Source organism: Cardiocondyla obscurior, linkage group LG12 (assembly GCF_019399895.1).
Source record: "Cardiocondyla obscurior isolate alpha-2009 linkage group LG12, Cobs3.1, whole genome shotgun sequence".
In the NCBI taxonomy this organism is placed as follows: Eukaryota; Metazoa; Arthropoda; class Insecta; order Hymenoptera; family Formicidae; genus Cardiocondyla; species Cardiocondyla obscurior.
The window spans coordinates 735082-758128 of NC_091875.1; the positions used below are offsets into that span (position 1 = coordinate 735082).

General features: G+C 43.2%; 1 protein-coding gene across 2 annotated transcripts in view; it reads left to right on the forward strand.

The window, feature by feature from the left end:
* N (neurogenic locus Notch protein) overlaps positions 1 to 23047 on the forward strand; it is a 184042-nt gene that overhangs the window by 81301 nt on the left and 79694 nt on the right. The window contains exons 1-2 of one of the 2 annotated variants that reach the window (XM_070664783.1): positions 1347 to 2479; positions 3136 to 3269. In XM_070664783.1, coding sequence (XP_070520884.1) covers positions 2430 to 2479; positions 3136 to 3269 — 184 coding nt within the window. In that variant the 5' untranslated portion in view covers positions 1347 to 2429. Of the gene's footprint in view, positions 1 to 1346; positions 2480 to 3135; positions 3270 to 23047 lie in introns of those variants that run through there. The other variant, XM_070664782.1, reaches the window with a different exon arrangement.

Genomic DNA, 23047 nt, shown 5'->3' on the forward strand with positions numbered 1-23047 from the left:
CTCAGGTAAACAACTCCAGCGATCCGTATTGTTTATTCTTGCGAACGATCTCGCTTTTCATGATGCATGGAACGAATCGAGCGGTCACGCTGGACCACGAAGTGCATCGTCGGCGTCGCGCGAGAAAGATAATCTACGTGCGATCGAGAGCAGCATCTCGAAAACCGAATGTATCAGAAATCATTTGCGGTCGGTCACGCGGAATAATGGATTAGCCGAGGGAGGGTCCATCGGTGCCGCAACGCGTACAAGTAGGGACCGAACCCGCAGGATACCGAAAAGAGCGCATAAGAAGATTGTCATTATCGGTTCGTAATCGAAGATCCCGCGGGGAAAAGATTCGAATCGCATTCCCCTCCGCTCTTGAAAATATCCCACGGCGTATAGTTCTGCCCGCAGTTCTTTCTATCCGGGACGCTTCATATGTCTGCAAACAAGCGAGGATTAAATTTTAAAGTCGAGTACCTTCGATGACAAGAACGATTGTTTGCACAATGACAATGGGCAGAGTGACATTTTATTTCAAAAAATTAAGCGAACATTGTGCATTAATGTCGCTTTGAAAATTTCGTAAGATGCATTTTTTTTTTTTTTTTACCTTAGATCATTATTTTTGCTTTTGACTTGAGTCGTCACTTTCCAAATATACCCTGGACCCTTGAGATTCGTCGTTTTGCGGATTTACGTATTTACATTGCCGTGCAAACAGAGCTTACTGATGGACGGTGTTCCAGGTACGAAAATAGCGATTAACGCACGTTGACTCGGGTGAAGCCGACCGATCGTGAACGGAAGGGTTTGTCCTGCTCTACAAATTTACAAACATTTAAAGAACTCGATATTTGACGAATACCAACATGAACTACATGAAAAATCAAATTGTTATTAATTCTCCCCCTTCTTATTTAATTTATACACTTACATTGCGTCATAAAAATCTCATCAATTCTTTCACGTTGTTGTTGCGTTTGTGGATAAAGAAGTGCGAAAGAGAAAGAGAGAAAAGTGTCAGTTTACGTTAACCGGCGGACTCGGCGTGGCTGATCGACTTCTCAGGTGGCAGGACACGGGAGAGAGAAAGACTCGCTCTTGCGCAAAAGACACTGCCCCAGAGCGGCGAGACGATAGTCAGATAGCGTCGTGAAAACCGGCGGTGGCTGAGGGGTCCACGGGTGCGGCAGATCGAACGCAAAACAGCGGCGAAGAGAAAGAGAAAGCGCGTGCGACCGCTGGCCGTTGTAACAGTGGTGGTGGGGTTGGCAATGGAGTGGAAGGAAGGGGGAGTCGTGCGAATCGCGCGACGCTTGCGCCATCTGAGCGGTGCTCGGGAGAGGTGAGATTAGTTAGTCGCCAGCCGCTCGAGGACGACGTACGTTTTCGCGCCCGCGCCGTTACCGCTCGATCTCGCGTCTCTCGGGAGACCGTACAGGTGGTCGCGGTTAATCGGAGGTAAAGTGTGTGATCGCCGGAATAGACAGATTTATTTATTGCGCGTGAATTCGATTCACCAAGCGTTCCTTCCCCCCGCTTACGAATCCGGGAAAGGGCGATCGGAGTGTGCGAAACGACAATCGTAACGACGAGAGAGCTTCGGCGACAACTTCAGACCGGACAAGCGAGGCCTGCGGTACGACGCGCGATCGTCCGCGACTCCGATTCTACCGTCACGTACGACGTCGAGGTGCTTAAAACGAGCTCAATGTGAACGCATCGGCGAGGGGTGGAAAACGTGCTTTGGACAGGTGGCGACGCGCCACGAGGAGCCGAAAAGAAGAAGTGGGACGCGTCGAGCGGGAAAAGTGTGCCGGCCCTTCGACAACCGCCCGCGGAATTTCTCGCCTCCGGGTCGGAGAAGTGTCACCCGCGGCCGGATGCGACGCGAGGACGTACCGCGGGAGAAAGAACGATGAGAAGGAGAACGCCGGACGGTCCGCTGGCGTCGTGCCGCGAACGAAGGGAAAGCCGCGCTCCGAGAACGTCGCGGTGATACTCCCTCCCCGCTCTCTCCCCCCGTGTCCCTGGGAATATTTGTCACGTCGGGAATTCGCCGACGCGCGATATCCGTGGAGGAAGCGACCGCTGCGCCAGTCAATCCACCCGAACTATCACGCACGTTCTTCTAATTTCCGTCGCCGAACCGCCGCCTACTGGATTATTTCGTCGCCGAGTACCGCCCGTGGGATACGATTCCGCTTCGTGGTCTTGTTTACGGTTGTGATCGTCGAGTTGGATTACGCGAGTGAACTGTGAAAAGGTTTATATACCGCAAAATTCTTTAAGTGGAGAATAGTGCCCGGAGGTGTTGGTGTGAAAAATTCGTCTTTATTCTTCGAGAATGAAGTGAACACTCGCGGCCCAGGCTCCTCGTCGAAATATGAGGATTACGTTCTATCGTTGCGACCGTTCGTGGGCATCGATTGCGAGTAAAAATGAATTTCACCCCCGTCCTTCTGCTACTGTCACTCATCGCGAGTGCGAGGTACGTTTGCGACTCGTAGAAAAATTTCTTTTTGCCTCGCGAAGCGAAATAAATTCGATTCTGTTAGCTAAGAATTTATTATCGATTAAAAAATAATTTTTTTTATTGTTAGAAATTGGATTTAATATTGAGCACGTTGAAAAGGCATCTTAAAATTATTTCACTTTGAGATAAAAAAAAAAAAAGAGCGAGTTAATAAAAATTATAGTTCTTCCGTAGAACAGGTTGTGAAAATTTTCTCAACACCTTTACCTTTGAGGAATTTTTTTTAAAACAACATATTTACAGATATTTGTACGCCACATTCAATAGATTCCTATCATTGTTGCGATCGCGTCTGCATCGTCTTCTTCGTATTGCAATTACCGATCGATACGAACTGTGTGATTATTGGCGTTGCGTTCTTTCATCGATGAAATCTCTTCCATCGTTAGATTATTTCACTTGACATTTCTCGTTAAAACTCGATAACACGCGTGCATGCAATACGTGCGTCGAAATCGATTACTTATTTAAGGGGAAAAAAAAGAAAAAAAAGAAAAAAAGGAAAAAGAAAGAAATAAAAAAAAATGCAGGAAAAATATATTTTACAATTGCGCTTTATTTAAATTCTTATTTCTGCCTGTTGTAACTTAAATTGTGTCTTCTCTTTGCAGATGCATGTGCTCGAGCGGATACACCGGACAAAACTGCGAGAACGATTACATCCCCTGCGATCCGTCACCGTGTGAAAACGGAGGCTCGTGCCACCAGCTCGGCGAACATGACTACGAGTGCATCTGCCCCGAAGGTAAGTCCACAAACTTTTTACCCCTCGTATCGCGCCGTGGCATCACGCCCGCGCTACGTACCCCCAATCCAGCGAAAGATGAAACTTTTTCGTATCACCACGTACGATCTCCTCCTCGCGTAGATATCGTTCTTCTTCTTTTTTTTTTTTTTTTTTTCTTCTTTCTTTTTTTCTCTCTAGCTGCGCTCTTCACCGCGTCAGAATTACCTTGTCTCGGACATTTCCACTGGATCTCTTTAGAATCTCGCGATCCTATGATCAGTTACAGTTACGCAAAAGTACACGCGACTCTTCGGACTCATCTACCTTCCTCCACCGTCGCTCGTTTCCGGAACGCATAATGAATAACTTTCGTTCTCTTCTCTGTTATCGGGGGACCCCAAATCCTGCGAAAATCGTTTCCGAAGGCTTTTCTCACGACTTTCGAGGTTTGTTCTCGCGGATATGCGCGCAATGTTTCTGTGGGGAGGAAACAAAGGTCATTGTCGATTCAATTGCGATGCGTTGCGATAGTCCGTCGCGGGATTTCTTTTTTTATTTTTTTTTTCGGAGATTCTCACACGTTCCACTCTGTTTACCGCGGGGTAAGAAAGTTGTTTCGCGCCCGTCGCGTAATCCCAGCCCGAGAAAACGTCAAAGGGGGCGGAGGAAAGACCGGGAAAGAGGAGTATATATAAAAAAAAAAAAAAAAAGGAGAGCTTTTCTCCGAGGGCAATGATTACTCGGTGCAACAGGTACAAACTTGGGCCAGGGGGTGGCCGATACGGGCATTTACGTGCGTGTGTACACGGTAGACGGTTAATGTAAAGCCTAGGGTCAGCCTAGCGTGGCCTCCTCGCTCCCTGGGTTACAATGCGTGGTCCTCTTTTTCCCAGGCGGACCACAACCATGGAGACCCCACCTTTTACCGCGTCCGCTCTTTCGTTCCTTTCGTTGCCTTCTTCTTCGTCCACCTTATGCCGGCGCGCGTCTTTTCCCGTTGAAGAAACGCCGAGTTCTTTTCGCAGGTGGGCTCTTCGCTTATTGATTGTTGCGTGCTCTCTTCGGTACTATTTAAAGCGAAATGCTACTTAAAAAAAAAAAACTTCCTTAAAAAAAGTCGATCGATATAGTCGCGTTATTTAAAAACATTACATTACGATTATATTTAATTTTTAATACGCTTGCTCGGTTTATCGTGAAGTTAGAAAATTTTATATTCTCAAGTGGAGTAAAAAGAAGTAATATATTGCACGCAGACGTATTTTACACGAATTCGTTTTTCGTATGCCGTATTGAAGTGTATCTTGCGATATAACATTAAAGAGTAAAAAAGGCAATTTTTTTTTTTTTTTTTTTACTCGTTTTGGTACGCTTCCGGTAAAGAAGCCTTTGGCTGGTGCTATAACCTGAAGAAACCGGCACATAACTACACGCACCGAGGCTTTTATTTTGATCATACTCCACCCGGCTTCTTCCCGGTCGTTTCACTCGGAACGAGGCTGGTGAACGGAGAGCCGCCCGTCATTATCGTCTTCTTCGTTCAAGGCGATGCCTTCCGCACGCTCCTGTAAAACGCATTGCTCCGCCGTTCTTCCTCATCCCGCATCGTGACACTCCAATAAGTCGCTAGGATCGAAACTCGAAGAAGGCGTGCCCCGGCCATGTGCCGGAGATCGTTAACGCGGGAAAACTAGCGAGGGGAAAGGTAGAGGGATTATGCGGATCATCCCTAGTCGGCGCCAGAACGAGATCGCACCTATCCTAAAATTTTTCGCCTGCTGCGAGAGGAATCGCCAGGCTCTTCTAGCCGAGGAATTTCTTTAGTTTCGTTCTAGTTGTATATTGCCGTTGAAAATTTTTCCTTTCTGTATTCTCCTCGCGTCTCGACGATGTCGGTTCTTATTTTAACTGCCCATCAATCATAAGTTATCTAGAAGGAGTAGATAGTCTAATAATCAATTTAATTTAACGATCAATATCACGTTTTTCTTTCACTAGAGCTTGTAGCGCGTGTCAAGGTATCGTTGTTACGCTCTCGACGTTGTTGAATTTTAAAATAAATTTCGTTAAATGTGTAGGTGCGCCCGATCTCGTATTTTATTCTCGACTTTTACACTTCGCAGATGGCCGAGATAAATGCCTCAGCGCCTTTCGAAATGATTCGCTCGCGTCATTAGTTGTAATAGTACAATTTGCAGCGACATGCTTACGCACGCTTTCTGTCATATTTTCTCTCTCGTTTGGCGTTCCACTCATTGTCGATTTCTTTGCAGCTGACGCGCCGGTCAGCTCGCTCTAGTTATACGTTTTTGCTTGCCCGTGCGAAAAAGAGCTCTTCAACTAAGGCTGAGAGCCCGTAACTATCCACGCCAGGATTCCCGCTGCAAGTTCGAGTCGATTTGGTTGCTTAGGTAATGGTTCAATTTGCAGCATCTCGGCTCTCTCTCAACTCTTATCTCCGCCTGGCTTTTCTTCACGTTAAGCACGAGCCATCCGTGCCACCCTCCTCTCATATATTCCTTTTCGCACTAATTTGAGTATTTTACTTTGTCTATTTCTACCTGCTACCAGCGACTAAGCGTCTACTTCCCGAGGACGGTTCTTGCCTAGTAAAGAATTTTCCTCGTCGAGCGATTCGATCACGCCTCTTCTATTCCATTCCGCTAATTAGAAACCGCTCTATCGCGTCCTGGCTAAACGATTAACCGCGTGCCCGTAGATTAATCAGTCGAAAGAAGAACGAACGACGATTCGAACGAAGAAAAGGAGATGGAAAGGAAGGTGGGTGAGGAATAGGAAAGGAGTGACTCGACTCTGCTTCTTCAAACCGCTTGCAACACTCGTTTTTTAGAGCCAGGTCGAACTATCTTGCTGGTCTATCGTTTACTTCGTTTCTTTCTCGTTCTGATTCAATCATTGCACACGTAATGCACACGCACACATATATATATATACACGTATCCACATACGACATTACAAAGACCACGAATGAATTAAAATGAAAGAAAGCGAGCGAAGAAGTATCGTCGATTGATCGACCGCGACGATTGTACTAGCTCGGTGAAGTTTCTTGCCAAGGAATTAAATCGTCGGTTTTGTTGTCCCCTTCGCGCATCGCGACGACCGGCAAGAAACTCGAATTTATTGTTGAAGTTATACTTTGTCGGCGACGCTAGACGAGAATTGAATAGTGTCGTGAGAGATGGTGCGTGCTTCCGTCAATGCTCTAACACCGATTAATTTGTTTGATCCGCTTTTTGCCGCTGTAGCAGAGATCATCTTCGAATATTATTTTGCTGCGTCAATTGAAATTAATTTTTTACACGACGTTAAATATGTTTCTATATTAACTGCGACGTAAACGCAAAAAACATTTTTTTATTAAATTTTTTTTTAGTTTGTTTTTTAACAAAAAATTGTTAGTAGTTAACGTATCGTTGAAACTGCACGAAACATAGAATATTATCTGCATGCGTGAACAGGCAACACATTGGGATGCATTGAGGAAGAGCGAGGTGGATGGTTATCCGTTCTCGGGCTGATTTATGCCATTGCGCGGGTATAAAGTACGTAACACTGCGACGGGAGGTATTCGACGAAGGGTCAGAAAAGCTACCTAGAACTTGCGAAATAAAATGTGTGTTTGTTTCGCCTCTCTTAGCTGCCGTTTTTTCGCAGTAAATTCCGTTGCGCAAAATTTACGCAATACGGAACGGATCGAGGAGTCGCGAAACGCGAGAAATTATTTCGACTTTAACGTATTGTGTTTATCTGTATGGAACTAATAATTTATAATGTCGGAATGCCAGTCGAATTCGCCGCAACGTTCGCTAATAACGTCTAGACATTTTCCCGCCTGTTTGACCGGAGCGCAGTCATTGTACGCGCGTACATCAGAACCTCTCGCACCCTCGCCGAATACGCAAGCGGTACTTCACCTTCGGTACCCGGAAACGAGCGAATAATTGACCGAAGTTTTCCGTCATGCGTCGCGATCGATCTGCTGATAATTATTACATCGATGCGCGATAACTCGCGCCTCGTTCCCACGTGTCGTCTCGCATCTACTATTCGCGCAACGGTACACGAATTTTAACGCCGAGATACGTGTGTACCTCTCTCGCCACCCACACCTAGTGCGGCATCGCTATCGTTAGGAACGTCTTTTAGATACGTTTAGAAGCGATTGAATCCGCACAGCTGCGCGACTCGGAAAGCGAAACGCCGAGAGGTTATTATTGACTCCTCGGTTACATCGCTGCCTATTAATCGAGCAGAACTCAATACTTAATTAAATCTCTTTAATTTGCCTCGCGGGTTTGCCATTCGGAACGACCGCGTTTCTCTCTCGACACATTTTGCCGCTTTGTGAGCGTTATTAATGTCTCCATCGTGTTGGATTCTTTTATATATGTTTCTCCATGTTCTTCTCTGATTCGACACAAAAATCGTTTTCTCTCTCTCTCTCTCTCTTTCTCTCGGCACGTTGTATAATTAATAGCCGCGAGCAGTTAGAGCAACAAAGTGGACGCGTACGACGACATTCAACAAGTGTCCTCGCGATGTTTACCTCATGTTTTTAATCTCGCGCTTTGTCCATGAATCCCAGTCTAGATCTGTTTCACCGTGCAGTTCAACTTGTTCTTCCGGATCTTTAAGTCTACTTTGTGACTCAGATACGTAGGAGTTCGCGCGCAAATAGTAAATTGCAGAAGGCGTAGTGGAAGCAAGTAATATCATAATTGACTTATTTTATTATAGGCAAATGGAGGGAGAATAGATTTCTAAACTTTTATATATGAAAAAATAATTTCTAAAATTATTTAAAATGTTTTTTTTTTTTAATTATATTAAAGAATTTTTTTGTACAAGTATCTTTTATTCTTTCTCAAAATCATTATTCTTGTTTTAAAAATTATAAAAAGTAACGCTTTTTCGTTTATTTCAATTCCCGCTGATGTGAAAACAAATCAGTCGTCTAAAAGAATGTACATATAAAAAATGAGAGAGACAAGAGCTTCCGAGAGCAGTGGAGACACCGATCTCGGACTGAATGTGCCTGGCTCACAATTCTTCGCGACAGTGACAGATACCGGTCGTTGTTGTTCATGGCTGCTTGTGGCCACAGGAATATAAGTATACCGCTAGCGTTTCATTCTCATAAACTCTGGGAAGGGTTGGAAGGGGATACGATAAATGAGTCCGCGCCGCCGCTTTGGACGAGACGTGACTTCGGGCCGGAGCTCTTGTCTCTATCTGGCCCTCCGAATTTAAGATCGTAAAGCTTACGATGTGAGAGAACGCAGCGATCACTTATTACCGCATACAATAATCGTAAAGTAACAATTTTGTACAATACTTTTATCGCCTGTAAATGCCTTCTTAATGAGATAAAAGACCAATCTATTTGCGTAAGAGTTAGAAATCTCGGCGGGCACGCGTTACGTCAGCGCTTCGCGCATTTTATATTTTCCACGTATATATCGATGGTATCGCTCGAAAACTATCGCGAGTCGTTGCTCGCCCAGAAATTACCACGCGAAAATTTATACGCTATTATGTTACGTGCACGTGAGATATGGACGGACGTAACAAACTAGCAAATATATTATCAGTCTGGCATTCTGCGTTGTTTCACGGACATCGTTACGTTCCCACGATTCGACTAAATCGCACAGATGTACCGTCGAGAGGAACCCCTTTCGATTTCGTTTTTCGCTCATTGAGGTCTCGATAATGTCGCGAGGCACGTTACGAATCTCGAGGGAATCGGTCGAAAGCAGGGCGAAATATAATGCATTTCCAAAACCCTCCCGTGAAACTGCATCGATATAAAATATAATACCGTATTTATGTCAGTCAACAAAGCGTAACATTAACTAAATACTAAATGCAAATTAAACTAGTACTTTATTGAATAATTTAAGTGAGAGAATAAGTTTTAGTTTGATGTTGAAAGTTACGTTGTAAAAAGTGAACTTGCACGTAATCGTAAAGTCAAATAGCCCATTGAATTTTATACGGTGCAAGATGAACCTCCGCGAGATATCTTCTTCGTGAGCACCTTTTATTTATCCAGATGATAGAGAGAGGCTGTGGTCCCTTTTGTCTGCGTCTCTGGTAGAACGATAAATCCACACCCACGCGGTGTAAACTGAGCTGGATGCTGCCACTGGAAGTAGCTGAAATCGGGCGCGGTTCACCAGTGCGTTGAATATAAATTTCGATTAATTTAAAAGATTACTTTAAGAAAAAAAAAAAAAAAATTAAATCGCAATATCACACTATTTAAAACTTCTGTTTTAAAGTTTTCGAAATTTAATCGCAATTCTTTATTTTTTTTAACGAATTCACGAGTTATTTCTATCGGAACGTATTCGATTAATTGAATTCTACTCTCTCCAGTCTTTTAATTCACTTTACATAGTAGCCGAACCAAATACGTTTCCCTAATTCACGTGGGGCTCGGTTGACAAAGCAGATGCGCGATATATTCCCATTTGAAAACAATGGTGTTTCGATCGATGATGCGACGGAAACGTAGCAGGGAGACAATCTCCATAGAAAGGGGGACCACACCCTGTAGAAAGCGACCGTGTTGCGTATGCTTTTGCGACGCGATGGAAGTAGGGCCCCGGCGTGAACCCCAGCGAGCGAAGTCCCCCCTCGAGACCGCGAGGAATCATCGAGTTGCTCGTAAAGCCGCTGCGCGCCAATACCTTATACCTTTCCTCTTGTCCTCCGTGCCTCTTTTTTTTCTTCTCTTCGTCTGTTCTTTTTCCACTGGTCCTTATTCCCTTCTCTACTCGATACCATCTACGAACTCTCGCGGCAACCCTTTCTCGTACTCTTCATATTTTACCATTACCATATCAGGTTCTTCTCGATTCTCCTCTCCTTACCGCACTCTATTCGGTTTCTTATTAAATATATCTGCCTTACACGAACGCACACGCGCGCGGCCACGCACGTTTGATCATCGCGCGGACCGATCAGGATCATTCTCCTGTGAGGCCGCAGCCTATCTTGACGACTTCGTACGATTGCTTTCGTAATAGTCTTATTTTTTACGAGCCTATCAATTGCTACCACGCGTTTCTGATTCCACCGCGAGTGCGCCTCTTTCGTTTTACAAAGTATAATACGATTTTGTTTGGCGCCCCGCGCGTCTCACGTTCTTCGCAAAATAATTCTTTCTGCGTTCATGACAATTGCAATAGAAATAATTCGAACGAATAAACTTGAGGAAAAGTCAGTCACTCGCACGATTAATGTAGGAGGAAACGAGTTTCGCGAGAAACGAAGGCGTGCGTTCTTAATTAGATCCGATGTGATACGATTCAGGGTTGCAATGCTAAAACGAGCCGAGATCTCTTCGGGTCGATTCTCATTCACGAAACAAGTTTCTAGCCGGGTTTCTTCCGCTTTTTGAATGTACAAAGAGATGTCATTTATCTTACTGATTTCATCTCGACAGCTTTTTACTTCCTTACAAATATCTTCATCGCTATTTCCGAGAGCAAGAATTCAAATCGATGTAATTTCGGAAAGGGAGAGGGGAAAAGAAGAGTTCAATTTCCTGTACAGAAAGTACTTTATATCAAATATCACGTTTTACTTATTCACGAACAAGAGCTGAAGATTTATTTTTCGTTGCGTATATTTACATATAAATCTAAACTCGGCGTACTTTTTATTGTATCGGTATCTTTTTTTTTTTTTATGCCTGAAGGGAATTGATTAAACTCAAAGTGTCTTAAAAATATTTTATTACGAAATCTGCCGCTTTATAAAACTTTATTGTTCACTCTTTATTAATTCAGTACATTGCTTTACCGCATTTTATTAAGCTATTGTTCCTTGATTGAGCCGATCTAATGACGCAATTATTTTAAAACTTGTCACAGATTTTTAAATCCTTCGGATTAGGTTGTGAGATACAATTTGATTCACAAATGTGATAGCCACGCATAAGAATAAATATTCGTTTAATCGTCTGCAAACACACATAGATCGTATCTAGATCCAATTAACAATCTAGTCTGTAAATACGTACGCGCTTAATGCTACAAATACTGTTCGCAAGCTCGATTAAAGCCAGATATTTCATTACGATTCGAATACTTTCATACATTTTCATGAGCACTAACTGACCGGCTTCTGCGATCGAATGAGCTATATTTCTGCAACAAGATTATTTTACCTTATTTTCTGCTTTAGCGAGGTAGTGATGTATACTCCAAGATCGGGTTTCAAATTTACTTTTCGTGTTTTTTTTTTTTTATGTTTTTTAAATTTTTTTTCCAATTATTACATCGTTTCATTTTATTGTTCAATAATACATTCTGTTGTGTATAACATTTTTCAGAGCTTATTCTTTTTAAAATAATATTATAAAAGTGCAGTTTATTTTTCTTTATCAATTTTTATATCGCTGCATAATAAAATTCTGTATGAATTGGTAGTGTTTTCGCACACGGTAGTTTTTTGGTTGTTCTCGTATTCTCACCGAGCTTCCCTTGCATAAAAACCGCAGACCGCGCATCGATACGACAATCCACAGGTTTCTGCGTGTCATGTGTGGGTTTACCGGCGAATATGCACCGACCACGCGATGGTATGCACGCGTCTCGAACGCATGGGGAGAGGGTTCACCGTACTCACGTGGCGATGTACAGAGGCATAGGGGGACGCGTTGTTTCTTCGAAGAGGTCATCCCGGTGGAAGTCGATTGACCTCTGACTTCGGCGCCTCCGTGTTCCCATAAACGTGATTACGGAGTTACTTTATGCCCCGCCTCGGAGTGTGTGCATCCCGAACGAAGTTTTCGGGCAGCATCACGCGAGATACACGCGCCGAGAGAGTTGCGTTGTCAAAAATGTAAGCGGATTCACCCGGGGTCTTTCGTCCAAAAATACAACTCTAGCTTCATCGCTGTCGCGACTAAGTAAAATGATAAAGTCGTTTTAAAAACTGACCTATAGTTATCGAAATATTTCTTGATCGAACTGTCGTTTACTCGATTTATTCGCTCGAATGAGAGGAATATCGTCCAAGGTGATATGACGGAAGGCAGACGCGGAAAGGAGAAAAAATGGGTGGAGGAAAGGGAGTTCAGAAACGGGTACGGATGAAGAAGAGGACACGGGTACACCTGCGGTCATAAACTTGTCGAAGCGGCATGGCATAGCGTAATGGCAGGAGAGCGTTGCCTTGCCTTGCCTTTCGCGCGTTGCCCTTGATTGCGACGATAAAACCTTCCCCTTTCCACCACGCGACTCCGCCGCCGGCTGCCCTCGTCTTTCCCGTGTCCATCCCCCTTCCCTTGCATCCCTTTCGTCACTCCGCGGCTCTCTTGCGGACACCACGGTGCGCGCAACGCGATTTTACGCACGCACACACGCAACGCGTGCACGACAAGCGGCGCGGCGCGGCGCGGTGTGCATTCTATCGCGCGTCGGTGCTCGTAAAGCTCGGAGCCCGGCCGGAATTCTTCGTGGAAGCGATAACCGAAGCGTATAAATTTAAGATCGCTTTGTTCGCGAGTCCACCGTTGATCGACTAACAGTAAAGAAGACCCAACACAGACTTCGATTAACTAACTCTGTCTGGCGATCCTCCCGACACCGGCGATGAAAGCAACCTCGGTCAGCCAGAACGCGATAGCGTGCCATCTTCGTTAAAAATCGAAATTGGTGACAAATTGGGACGAATTTATTTATTATAACAAGCGCGACGGTTACCGTAACGAAGTGAATACTTTTACATTGCAAATTGTACCTATCGAAATTCTGACATTATCAATTCCTGCCCGTTCAATATGAATGAAGGGACCTCTTTTCTCTGTCGACATAGTAACGCCAACGTAACGATAGAAACAATTATGATAATCGCGATTGTTGCCGATGCGCTTAAGCAATGTTAAATTATCCGATGATTGCATTCCCCTCGTGCACTTTAATTGCACTTTGCGGTACAAATAGAAAATACGGACGCGGCGAACGAGCTCTATTCTTTTACGTACAATCTATACGGGTTTTTATCATTCCCCGATCGAGAGAATTCGACTCGCCAGATATTACGGAATATTTACGGGGAGACTTTAGCCACCGATATTGCCCTTAATTAGCGGATGCTTCTCCCATTTCGAAGAAAGATCGTGGAAAGATCGCCGTGGAAATAATCGCGCGTTCATCGCGGCCCTCCATCCGTATTAATCATAAAAAGGTCATAAAGCTCGTGGCAGAATGGAAGAGTGCTTTTCTGCATCCGGTCAGATCTCCGTATTCCTCGTTCAGCGAAAACCGTAGAACGTAAGAAAGATGTTGACGGAACGTAAAGTACCACTTCGAAAGAACGAACGTAAGAACGGGAGGGAAAAGATAATCAACTATATTTGGGCAGAGTAAAACGGAGATAGTAACGGTTTGATTGCCATTAATTGGATCATGTTTCAGTGCAATTTATAGTCACTTGATTAAATTACGAAAAAAAGAAGAAAAAAAAAATAAGACGTATAAATTAATTATTTTTTACGAAAAATTTTGAAATACATTAAATATCAAGTTATTCTGTTCTGGTAATTTTTTATGATTATTTAGAAAAAAAATTTCTATTAACTTTACACTTCTATTAACTATATTAACTTATAATTAAGTAAAAATTATTTTCAGAACTAATGTTAGGAGAAAGTTTGTCTATTCGTATTATTTTCTTCTCTTTATATTTCGTTAGCTTTTCTTTTTCGTATTATTGTGGTAAAATTGCTCCAACGTGCAATAATTAAAGTAGTATGTCGTAAAATAATTTCACCTCTCTTCCATCGCAAGATCACTCTTGAAAGGAAATTACTCCTGGACTTCCTCCTTCCCTAGGCCGGGCGCACTTTGCGCTCGCCTTTCCTTTTGTGTCTATCGGCCCCGTCATCGCGGAATGCGATTATTATTCTCTCTTACGACAACGGCGTCATTTCGCGGAGTGCAGTACCTAAGAACGTGGAATCCCGCGGGGCAAAAATTCACAGAGCGAAAATGTCGACGTGTAAATTGACTTAACAGCCGAATCTCCTAGCGATCGCGTAATCGATTGCTGCACCGCTCGTCTATAGCAAAACGAATATATTAACGATTACAGTAGCAATTTTTTTAAGTAAATTACTCGTTACGAATAATTTACAAGTTTATGTTCTATAAAATCGATGACTCACGTAATTGCCAATGACGTTGGATTCGAGTGTACGTATAATATAATTATAACGGTAGATTAAATTTCTTTATGCTCGCGGTATAAATGAGATTCCGCTGGAGCCAACTTAACCGCTTCTATTCTGCATACTATCGCCGGCGTGTACATACTTACAAAACATGGTCCACCGGTAATGCCGCGTCTCTTTTTCGCGTAATTTCATTATTTTGCGATGCGCAAGATAGGGGTCGTTAGCTAGACCGGTTAGGAGTATGAGCGAATAAATGCGACGTACCGGGAAGGGTAGAGGAAGAAGAGGAACCCGATCCTTCGTTCGGCATATATACCGTAGGGAGGATGAAGAAGGAAGTCGCAAAGATTACAGAAGAACATGTGCACGAGCGCATCTTGAACGATCCAGCATTTCGATACCGTCCCTCTGAACGTGACCGCGCGTTGCGATTCTTCTCGACCTAACACATGTCCGTGACGTGGTTCCTGCTTCGGAAGAAACTATCCGCTGATAATTAAATCGGAAGATCGACATTGTTACATGACTGCGGCGTAATATTGAACTTTAGATCTCCATTCATTTTTAGAATAATATCGATACGTAAAAATAGGCCTTCTCATGAGTTCTTTGAATTTTTAAAATTATTAGTTGGCCCAATAAAATTGTTTTTTTTTTTTTTTAACTTAAACTCGCTTTCTCCGCATAACTTGTTGAGCGAATGTTATTTATTCGCTGTTCGATGTTCAGGGGAGGATAATTATTGCAATAGTTGGTGGTTAAAGATCTCGAATGTTACGGCTATAAACAATAACAGTTTCATATCGTACGTCATATCTGGCGAGTGGTTTCTGACGATAAAGGCGATATGATGGATGATTCGGCGTTGCTTGGGCGCTTCTCCTATGGCTCTTCCGCGTTACAAGCTTCCCTCGAAAGAGAAATCTCGCATAATATCCCACGACGTTATCACGCAGCCTCGAGTACCGGGAGGATTTCTTGGGAATTTGCAAAATTGCCGGCAGGCAACAGAATCAAACGTCAGCAATTAATCCTGCATAAAGATACTGCAAGTAGGCATTAACTTTAAACTTCACGAATAATTTTGAATTACATGGTAACGCATTCGGAGTATGAACCTCCACCGAAAATAAAGATCCTTTAATTTTAAATGAATTGATTAGTACACTTAAAGCATTAGATGATTAGAACTTAAAACGTTTAAAACGCGAACAAAATATTTTTTATTGCAAGATTATATTATTTAAAAAAGTAGCTGAGATTAATCTTTATTAAGAACGATAAACCAATCTCGCGATAAACTTTCTAGCAGTCTTACGGATTTTTGTAAAATAAAAGTCATTTACACGACTTTAATGTCTTGGATTACGCGATTGATTTTCTGATACAGGATAATCGCACTGCGATGCACATTCATCGCGACATTCTATGACATATGAATCGACGACGATGCCCGAAGCGTAGTCAAATCACTTTTATCCTATAGCTCTTCCTCTTAATTATCATTCGCGCATAAACGATAATATCCTTCGCAGGTGTCTGCAACGGTTAAGCAGCACTCTTCGCCATGAATGATTATGAACGATTTATCGCGCGCTCGTGTACGTTTGACTCGATTAAATGGAAGTCGCGCGCGTCTCGCGAGAATGTTGTTCATCGTCAACCTGTTCCGTCGAGTAAGCGAGATTAAATTGTGCTGATTGGCGATTTCCTTTGCACTTTAGAAGTCACCGGGTTCAATCGACCGTAACCGTTAATCGATCAGATTCGATTATATCTACTAGAAATGATCACGGGGTCTCGAGCTATATGCGAGAGAGATAGCGAGTATCCGCTAATTACTGAATTTCGGTTACGCGAGTCTGTGAAAAGACGATTCTCACAATCGAGAGCCCGATACACGAGAAATATTCGACACGGTCGCTAATTGGCGGCGTGATGGTAATAGCAGAAAAAAAAAAAAAAAAAAACTCAGACTGGAACAATTGCGCTTCACTGAATAGACGATGCGGTTTCTTCAACTTCGCGTTTCTGGTAGATCGTTCCCAGAATGATTAACAGGAAGCATTATGATACGTGAAAATTTCATCTTGCAAAAATTAAGGCCATGTGAAACGCGGTCGTAATTAATTTCTTTAATTATCTCTTTTTATTAAATATAGCACTCACTTTTAATAACACAATAAAACGTTAATTTAGCTTTACCGTTTTTTTAATAGTATTTTCTTTATTAATATTAAACTTTTATTTCGAAGACTGTCGGGCATGTCATTGATATCAACGATTGTTTCGATTAATTTCTTGCTTTAGACTTGCCTTTCGTTCAATTTATGCAGTAGCAAAATGTGGTTATAAAAGAAAACTGATAATTAATCACGATTTATGTTTTAATGGTAGTTTTCTTTGCCACTAGTTGTGTTTAATAAGCGATTGTTGTAACAATTGAGAGATCCCGAGGAGGGCAATAAAAATGTATACAATGATTTTGCGAAGAAAACATTGATAGACAATCCATCGGCATATCTCGTTCATTAGAAAAGATCGTAATTACACGCCGCGCGTTTCGACTAATTAACGAAGTCTCTGTCAAAGGGATGCGCATTAACGAATAATTGCCGGCAATTACGCGCGCTCGCGAACACGTTACTTCACACGATCGCGTTATAATCAATACCTCCGCATCCTAGATTAATAGGAGATTATTCTTTACATCGAGGCGCAATTTAATTCTCTCTCGTTACGTACTAATTATGATACGGTGGTGAGAATCTGCTTGAAAAATCACAGATAGATGATATACAATGTTTCATCGGTTTCGAGTAAAATTTTTTTAGTGCTGTTTGTATTTTCAATTCGTTCGTATTCGGATTCTCTTTTCCTCGGCGGACCCACGATTCTAATAGCGATCTTCGCGAGTGCCATGATACATTCTATGTATAACGTGCAAAACATGCCGCGGGTCTTGCTTTATAAACTGGCGCTCCTTATTGGAAGGAGAACTTCTGGGTGAGGGTGGAAGAGTAACGAGGGCGGTATGTGACCGGATAGGACAAAAACGCGAGGAGTCTCGTCTCGCGATCTAATTGGAACACGATTCTGACCCTGAAACCCAAGATAGGGAAATATTCCAGCATCGAGGACCAAGCTGCTCTGCCCCTTTTTGCGCTGCTTCTTCTAAGAAAAGCTCGTGAAATAAATGGATGAGCGCATATGTGAAACTCGCTGGTTTGAGATAACGTCGAAATTGTATTCTCGCATTTTTATTCTCCATTTTTATTTTCTCTATACTTTATCGAGCTACTTATATCTGCCATTAGTTGATGCAGGTGCTCTTTACCGTTCACTTTCTTTGCCTCGCATCGATTTCATCCGCACTCGATTTTATTCTCACTTTTGATTTTCCCGGAAGGTCGTCTTGTAAATTCCAACGTACCGTATATCATTTCAGTTATGACTTACGGTAGATATGAATCTCTTTGGTACGTAGTCGTAGTAAAAGTCGTCATTTAACGCTACGTCATTGATAAAAGGTAAAAAAAATTTGTATCAGATTGAAATTATATTTTATAATTTATATCGCAGGAAACATTTATAGATAGATTTTCAGTTTTCTTTCTATTTACTCAACAAATATATTCAGCCAAGGAATTAAGAGATATATTTTTTACAATAAACATTTGAAATCCATTGATCGCGCGACCGCGAGGGTTTTATTCGCGTAAAGATCGATCTACCTTCGTCATTAAATTAATAACTCCTGCACAATATAGCTCATCAAAGTCTTGTCATAGCACCTCGTGAGTCTTCTCGCAACTCGGCAGGGAGGTGATATGAGGAAAAAAAAGATGCGGTCCGTACGAACGCGGAGACAGAAAGCGAGAGAAGTGGCGGAAGAATAGCCTCGTTAGCACCTTTCGAGTCAGCCGATCAGTATGCAGATGCGCGCGGGAGAATGCACTTATTAATTTTAATCGGTGCTAGTCAGTAAGGCGCGGTGAGATAACGCGCGCGTGGGTGTCAGTAGCTTGAAGTAAGATCAGGAAGGATGAAGAGAGGGAGGACGAACAAGCGCGAGAACGTGAAAGCTTCCAATTTCCATCTCCGTGCTCTCGGCCCCTTCCCCTTTCCCTCCCCTGGCGTTGATGGAATTTCTCGGCCTGCGAGTAACGGTGCCTTCTAACCCACGCACATTGGAGATGTGCAGCGGGATGCAAGGCGGAGATCGCGCTGCACGTAATTGAGGAGGCTGCGTCGCTTTGGTGTCACTGGCTATAAAGTTACGTCGCTTATTCCCGTATTGCCTACGTTATATCTGTGTATGTTTGTTTCCGGAATAGATAGTAGCAAATTATGTGAAAGTGCTATATAACGTTGCACGCACATAGGTATCTATGTCATTTTCAATTAATTGTTTATCATCCCGAAATAAATTGATCGATCGATCGCTTCATACGATGCTAAAGTAGTAAATTTGTTAATAATTTTTTTTTTAAATTAATTAATTGCGTGTATCTATTGCGTTTTTGCAAAATTTAAGCGATTTGTGTAACAAATCAATTAATAACTTATACGAAATTAGCGGTGATCGAATTAATTCCGGTGAAACGGTATGCACTTCCGAGATGCAAATTGTTCGTTGCGGGAAGGGAGACACTTTAATCGTCGAAGGTAACCTTTACGGTGGAGGCGGACCGCGCGTTCACCTCCCGCGGTTAAGAGCCCTTTAAGGGGCGATTTCTATCTTCCTTAATTACCGTGCCTTTTTCGCCTTCCTGCCGGAGCAAGGATGGTGGAAGATCGGGTTAACGTAAGAACCGGGAGCGCGCTCCGCGGCGGATAAACTGAGTTTATGGTTCTCCTTATGTGCGGCTTTTCTGCTTCTCGATTTGTATCTTTATGTTGGATTTATAGGCTCGCGGAATACCACGCTCGTGGTCATTTAGGTTCAACCGGCAACAGTCCGTACTTATCTCGAAGCTATATCAAGTATCGTTTTAAGTGTAATATATGTGAGATGGCACATACACTTTTCGTCACTGATTTTTGTATCCCATTTTTTTTCCTGACAATTATTTTTATACATATATCAAATAATGCCTCTTGAAGCAAATTTCGTGCAATCTATTCGAACTGGAAATTAAGACAGTCGCTATTGAACTTGTATTGTTTCAAGATAGAACGATACCTTGAATATTTTATCCAACGCGATTTATATAATAGATATAACTAGACCCTATATAGAAATAATTCACAATTTGTTTATGTAGATTATATGTATAATATAAATGAGATTCTTATAGACAAGTATATGCACAAATATCACGTCGGCAATAGATAAAACAATTGCGCGGCAAATGCGTTTGTATCGCCGTAATACGCATCGTCTGCCATCGAGTTATGTCAAATTGATATAACTTTAAAATTGTGACTAACGGTAGCCGTTTCGTGCCTCATGCATTTGATTCGCATGTTCCTTTGCTCTCATACGCGTATTGCGTACTCGTGTGGATCCGTAAATATTGACAATGACAATACCATCCAATAACAAATCATTTTCTTACGTTTTCTTACGTCACGCATGGAAATTAAGTGCGCTTACCTTTTTTTTTTTTTTCCTTTTCTTTTAAAGTAAGAATAGACTGAATCCTCTGACGTATTGGTGTCGACGTCGGTCACGGTGAGAGAGAAGTACTTTCGGAACGATAAGCTTTTCGTGTCTTGGCGCACAATCTGCACACGCGCGCGTGTACGCACGTACGCATTTACGCACACACGTGGCGCAAGCGACATTAATCACGGCCAGGCCGACAGCAGGAACCGCGGCGTATAATGCGCTACGTAGATTTATTTATCATCCGCGAACGCGTAAGTCACCGGTAAATGCCCGCGGGCGGCGCCATTAGGGCCTCTTTGTGGGTGGAACCACTCCTCGTGCGCCGTGGTGCGTCTTAAAGGTACCCCCTTTTCCGTTAAAGCCCCGTCATTAATCGATCAGCGCTCCCCCGAGAGGAAACCTCGGCGCGCTTCCTTAAACGTCTCCTGACCGCACCGCCAATAAAACGCCGGTGACACGCAACGCCTGCCCTTTTACGACGTCGTTCTTCAAATCGCGCGTGACAAAGCACGACAAGATGTTTTCGTAGACTTCTGCCCGCGTACATTATTCGATCCTTTGTGCGAAAGTCTAACTTTGCACTCAGCTGCAAAGTCGCCGACTTTATACGTATTTAGATACATTTTGTTTCGAGCCGTTGTATTTACAATTTTCACCCTCTTTCCTTCTCGTCAAAAATGCAAAGAAGTAAGCTAAAAATTATTAAAAAAAAAAAAAAATTAAACAAATAAAAGTTTTTAACTACGCAAATCATAAATCATTCGCGTTAAAGAGTCGAGATGACTTTGATTTTCGCGACAGCATCCGACGTGGACCGGCCGTGTCAGCGTATAATGGACTGCAAATTGAAAACGGCGGACGCGACGGAACGGGAATTTTGCATAGACCGCCCTTCGATTTTGTAGCCGTGAAACGAATCCACGCCTACCTCGCTCCGAGAAGACCTTCGCGCTCCTTATTAAGGGTGCGACTCTTTCTTTCGGTTTTGCCGCATCCCGGCCGCCTCGGCGCGAAAACGAGAAACACAAGTCCTCGTGCTCCTCCGTAAAGAGGACGTGCTCGGTCGAGAAAGCGCTCGAGCACGCTTAAAAGGGCGCGGCGGTACCTATGCAAATTTATGCGGCCTCGTGGTCCCCGTGGCTTTCGACGGTGCAGACGACCGGCGACAATTCAGCTCGGCTATTAGGTTATCGGATACACGAGCGTCCTCGAACGGCGGCTCCTCCCTTAGCGAGCGGTAAATCGTTCGTTCTAAACTGGAACTCGTATTGCCGTGGCCGGGTTTCGCGTGTGTCTTTCAGGCCGCTATTGAAATTCAAATCCGAAAACCATTGCTCGATCGCGTCGCGGGGCATCGATGTGCCTTCGATACCGTGATCGGCACTCAAAGTTTTCGTTCTCGGAACAATCGTGCGATTAACATATCGCTTGCAGGCTTTATTTTAATATTTGATTTTTTTTTTTTCTAAATGTGTAAAGTAGTATCCAAATAAGATCGAAAATTATTTAAATTAGAAAAGTGGACAAGGTTCAGGCTGTTGTTGTAATCGCTCCGCGAAGACTCGGACGCGCGTTTGTGCATCGCGAATTGGTAATGACTCGGCACCGACAAAGATAGGTCCTGTGACGCAGCAACGAGAGAGCGAGGAGAATAGAACAGTGGGTGTCTTCGCGTTCGATAGGGCGTCACGCAGTTCGTCTCTGTCAAAAGAGCCATTGATTCGACATCGATTCCCGGTGTGGCATACATCTCTCCAGCGCGCTGTCTTATCTTCGTAAATAATCGTCATCGAACCGTGCATAATGTCCGCGATTATGCCTGATTCGACCGAAACGCATTAATCTCAGCTTGAATCGAAAACAGCAAATCAGATTGATCTAAATGATCAACGAATTGAAATACGATAAATTTAACTATCTTTGATTTTTTAATATCAATATTTTAGTCTATTATTTTGAAGCAATTCGCATATTTATAAACGTTTTTTTTCATTAATCGAACGATTTATTTTAAAATTAAGATATTGAAGGATTTAATATAAAAATTAATCGAAAATTGTATAAAAGTCCGAGGATTAAACGCGATACGTTAATTAAATGAACATTATGGAGGGTACGGAGGAGAATGCTCGAGACAAGAAGAAAGGGATCGTCAAAGACAATTTCCGGTCGATTCGTTTCGCTTTTTCGCTACTTCGTAGAGGAAGGTGCCGACTTTCGGTCCGATCTGCCCTTCGTCGAGGAGCGTCCTCGTGGCCTCGACAGGGCGCATATACCTAAGGTGGGTTTACCTTAGAACAAAGTGGTTTTTGTTCGGTCCCCCGAGCGAGTTGTGCGAGTCACGGCGGTTTTGTTGCCGCCATCGCCGCCGCCTCGAGAAAGAGAGACAGGCCAACAAGAGCAAAGACGCGCCACGCGTTGGAGGAGAACTTCTACATGTTCTTCTTGGCCTCTCTCAACCTTCCCTCCTACACGCGTGACCTTCGCGTGTGTGCAACTGTGCGTGGATGTGCGTGCGACCGGCCTAAGAACGAGCATGGATAACTCGGAGGGTCTAGATTTATTGCTCTCATTACGCAACAATATCGACATCGTAACAACGTGTATGTCTACTTAATTACCTAAATTACACAAAGGTTCGACAGACGTTTCAAAAGCATTTTTTATTTTTACTTTTTTTTTTCTTTTTCTTTTTTAACGGAGTAAAAAATTTAAGAAATCGTCTTCGTTTGGTCATCGTGCAATTGTGTGGATACTAGAGGAGAATGTTATTTAATTTTTGTCTCTTGCTAAACGGGCTCGTCGCGCGCACGCGTGCGCCTCGCGCTTATCCGCGATCTCGAATTTCACGTAATTGCTTACCGCCGTGCTCAGCATCTCTGCTATGTCCCGTTTCTTGTCCGCCGTGCAACGGGGCCAGAGCAGTAACATGCAAATCAGCAAGAAACAGATCAGAATCAATAGCAA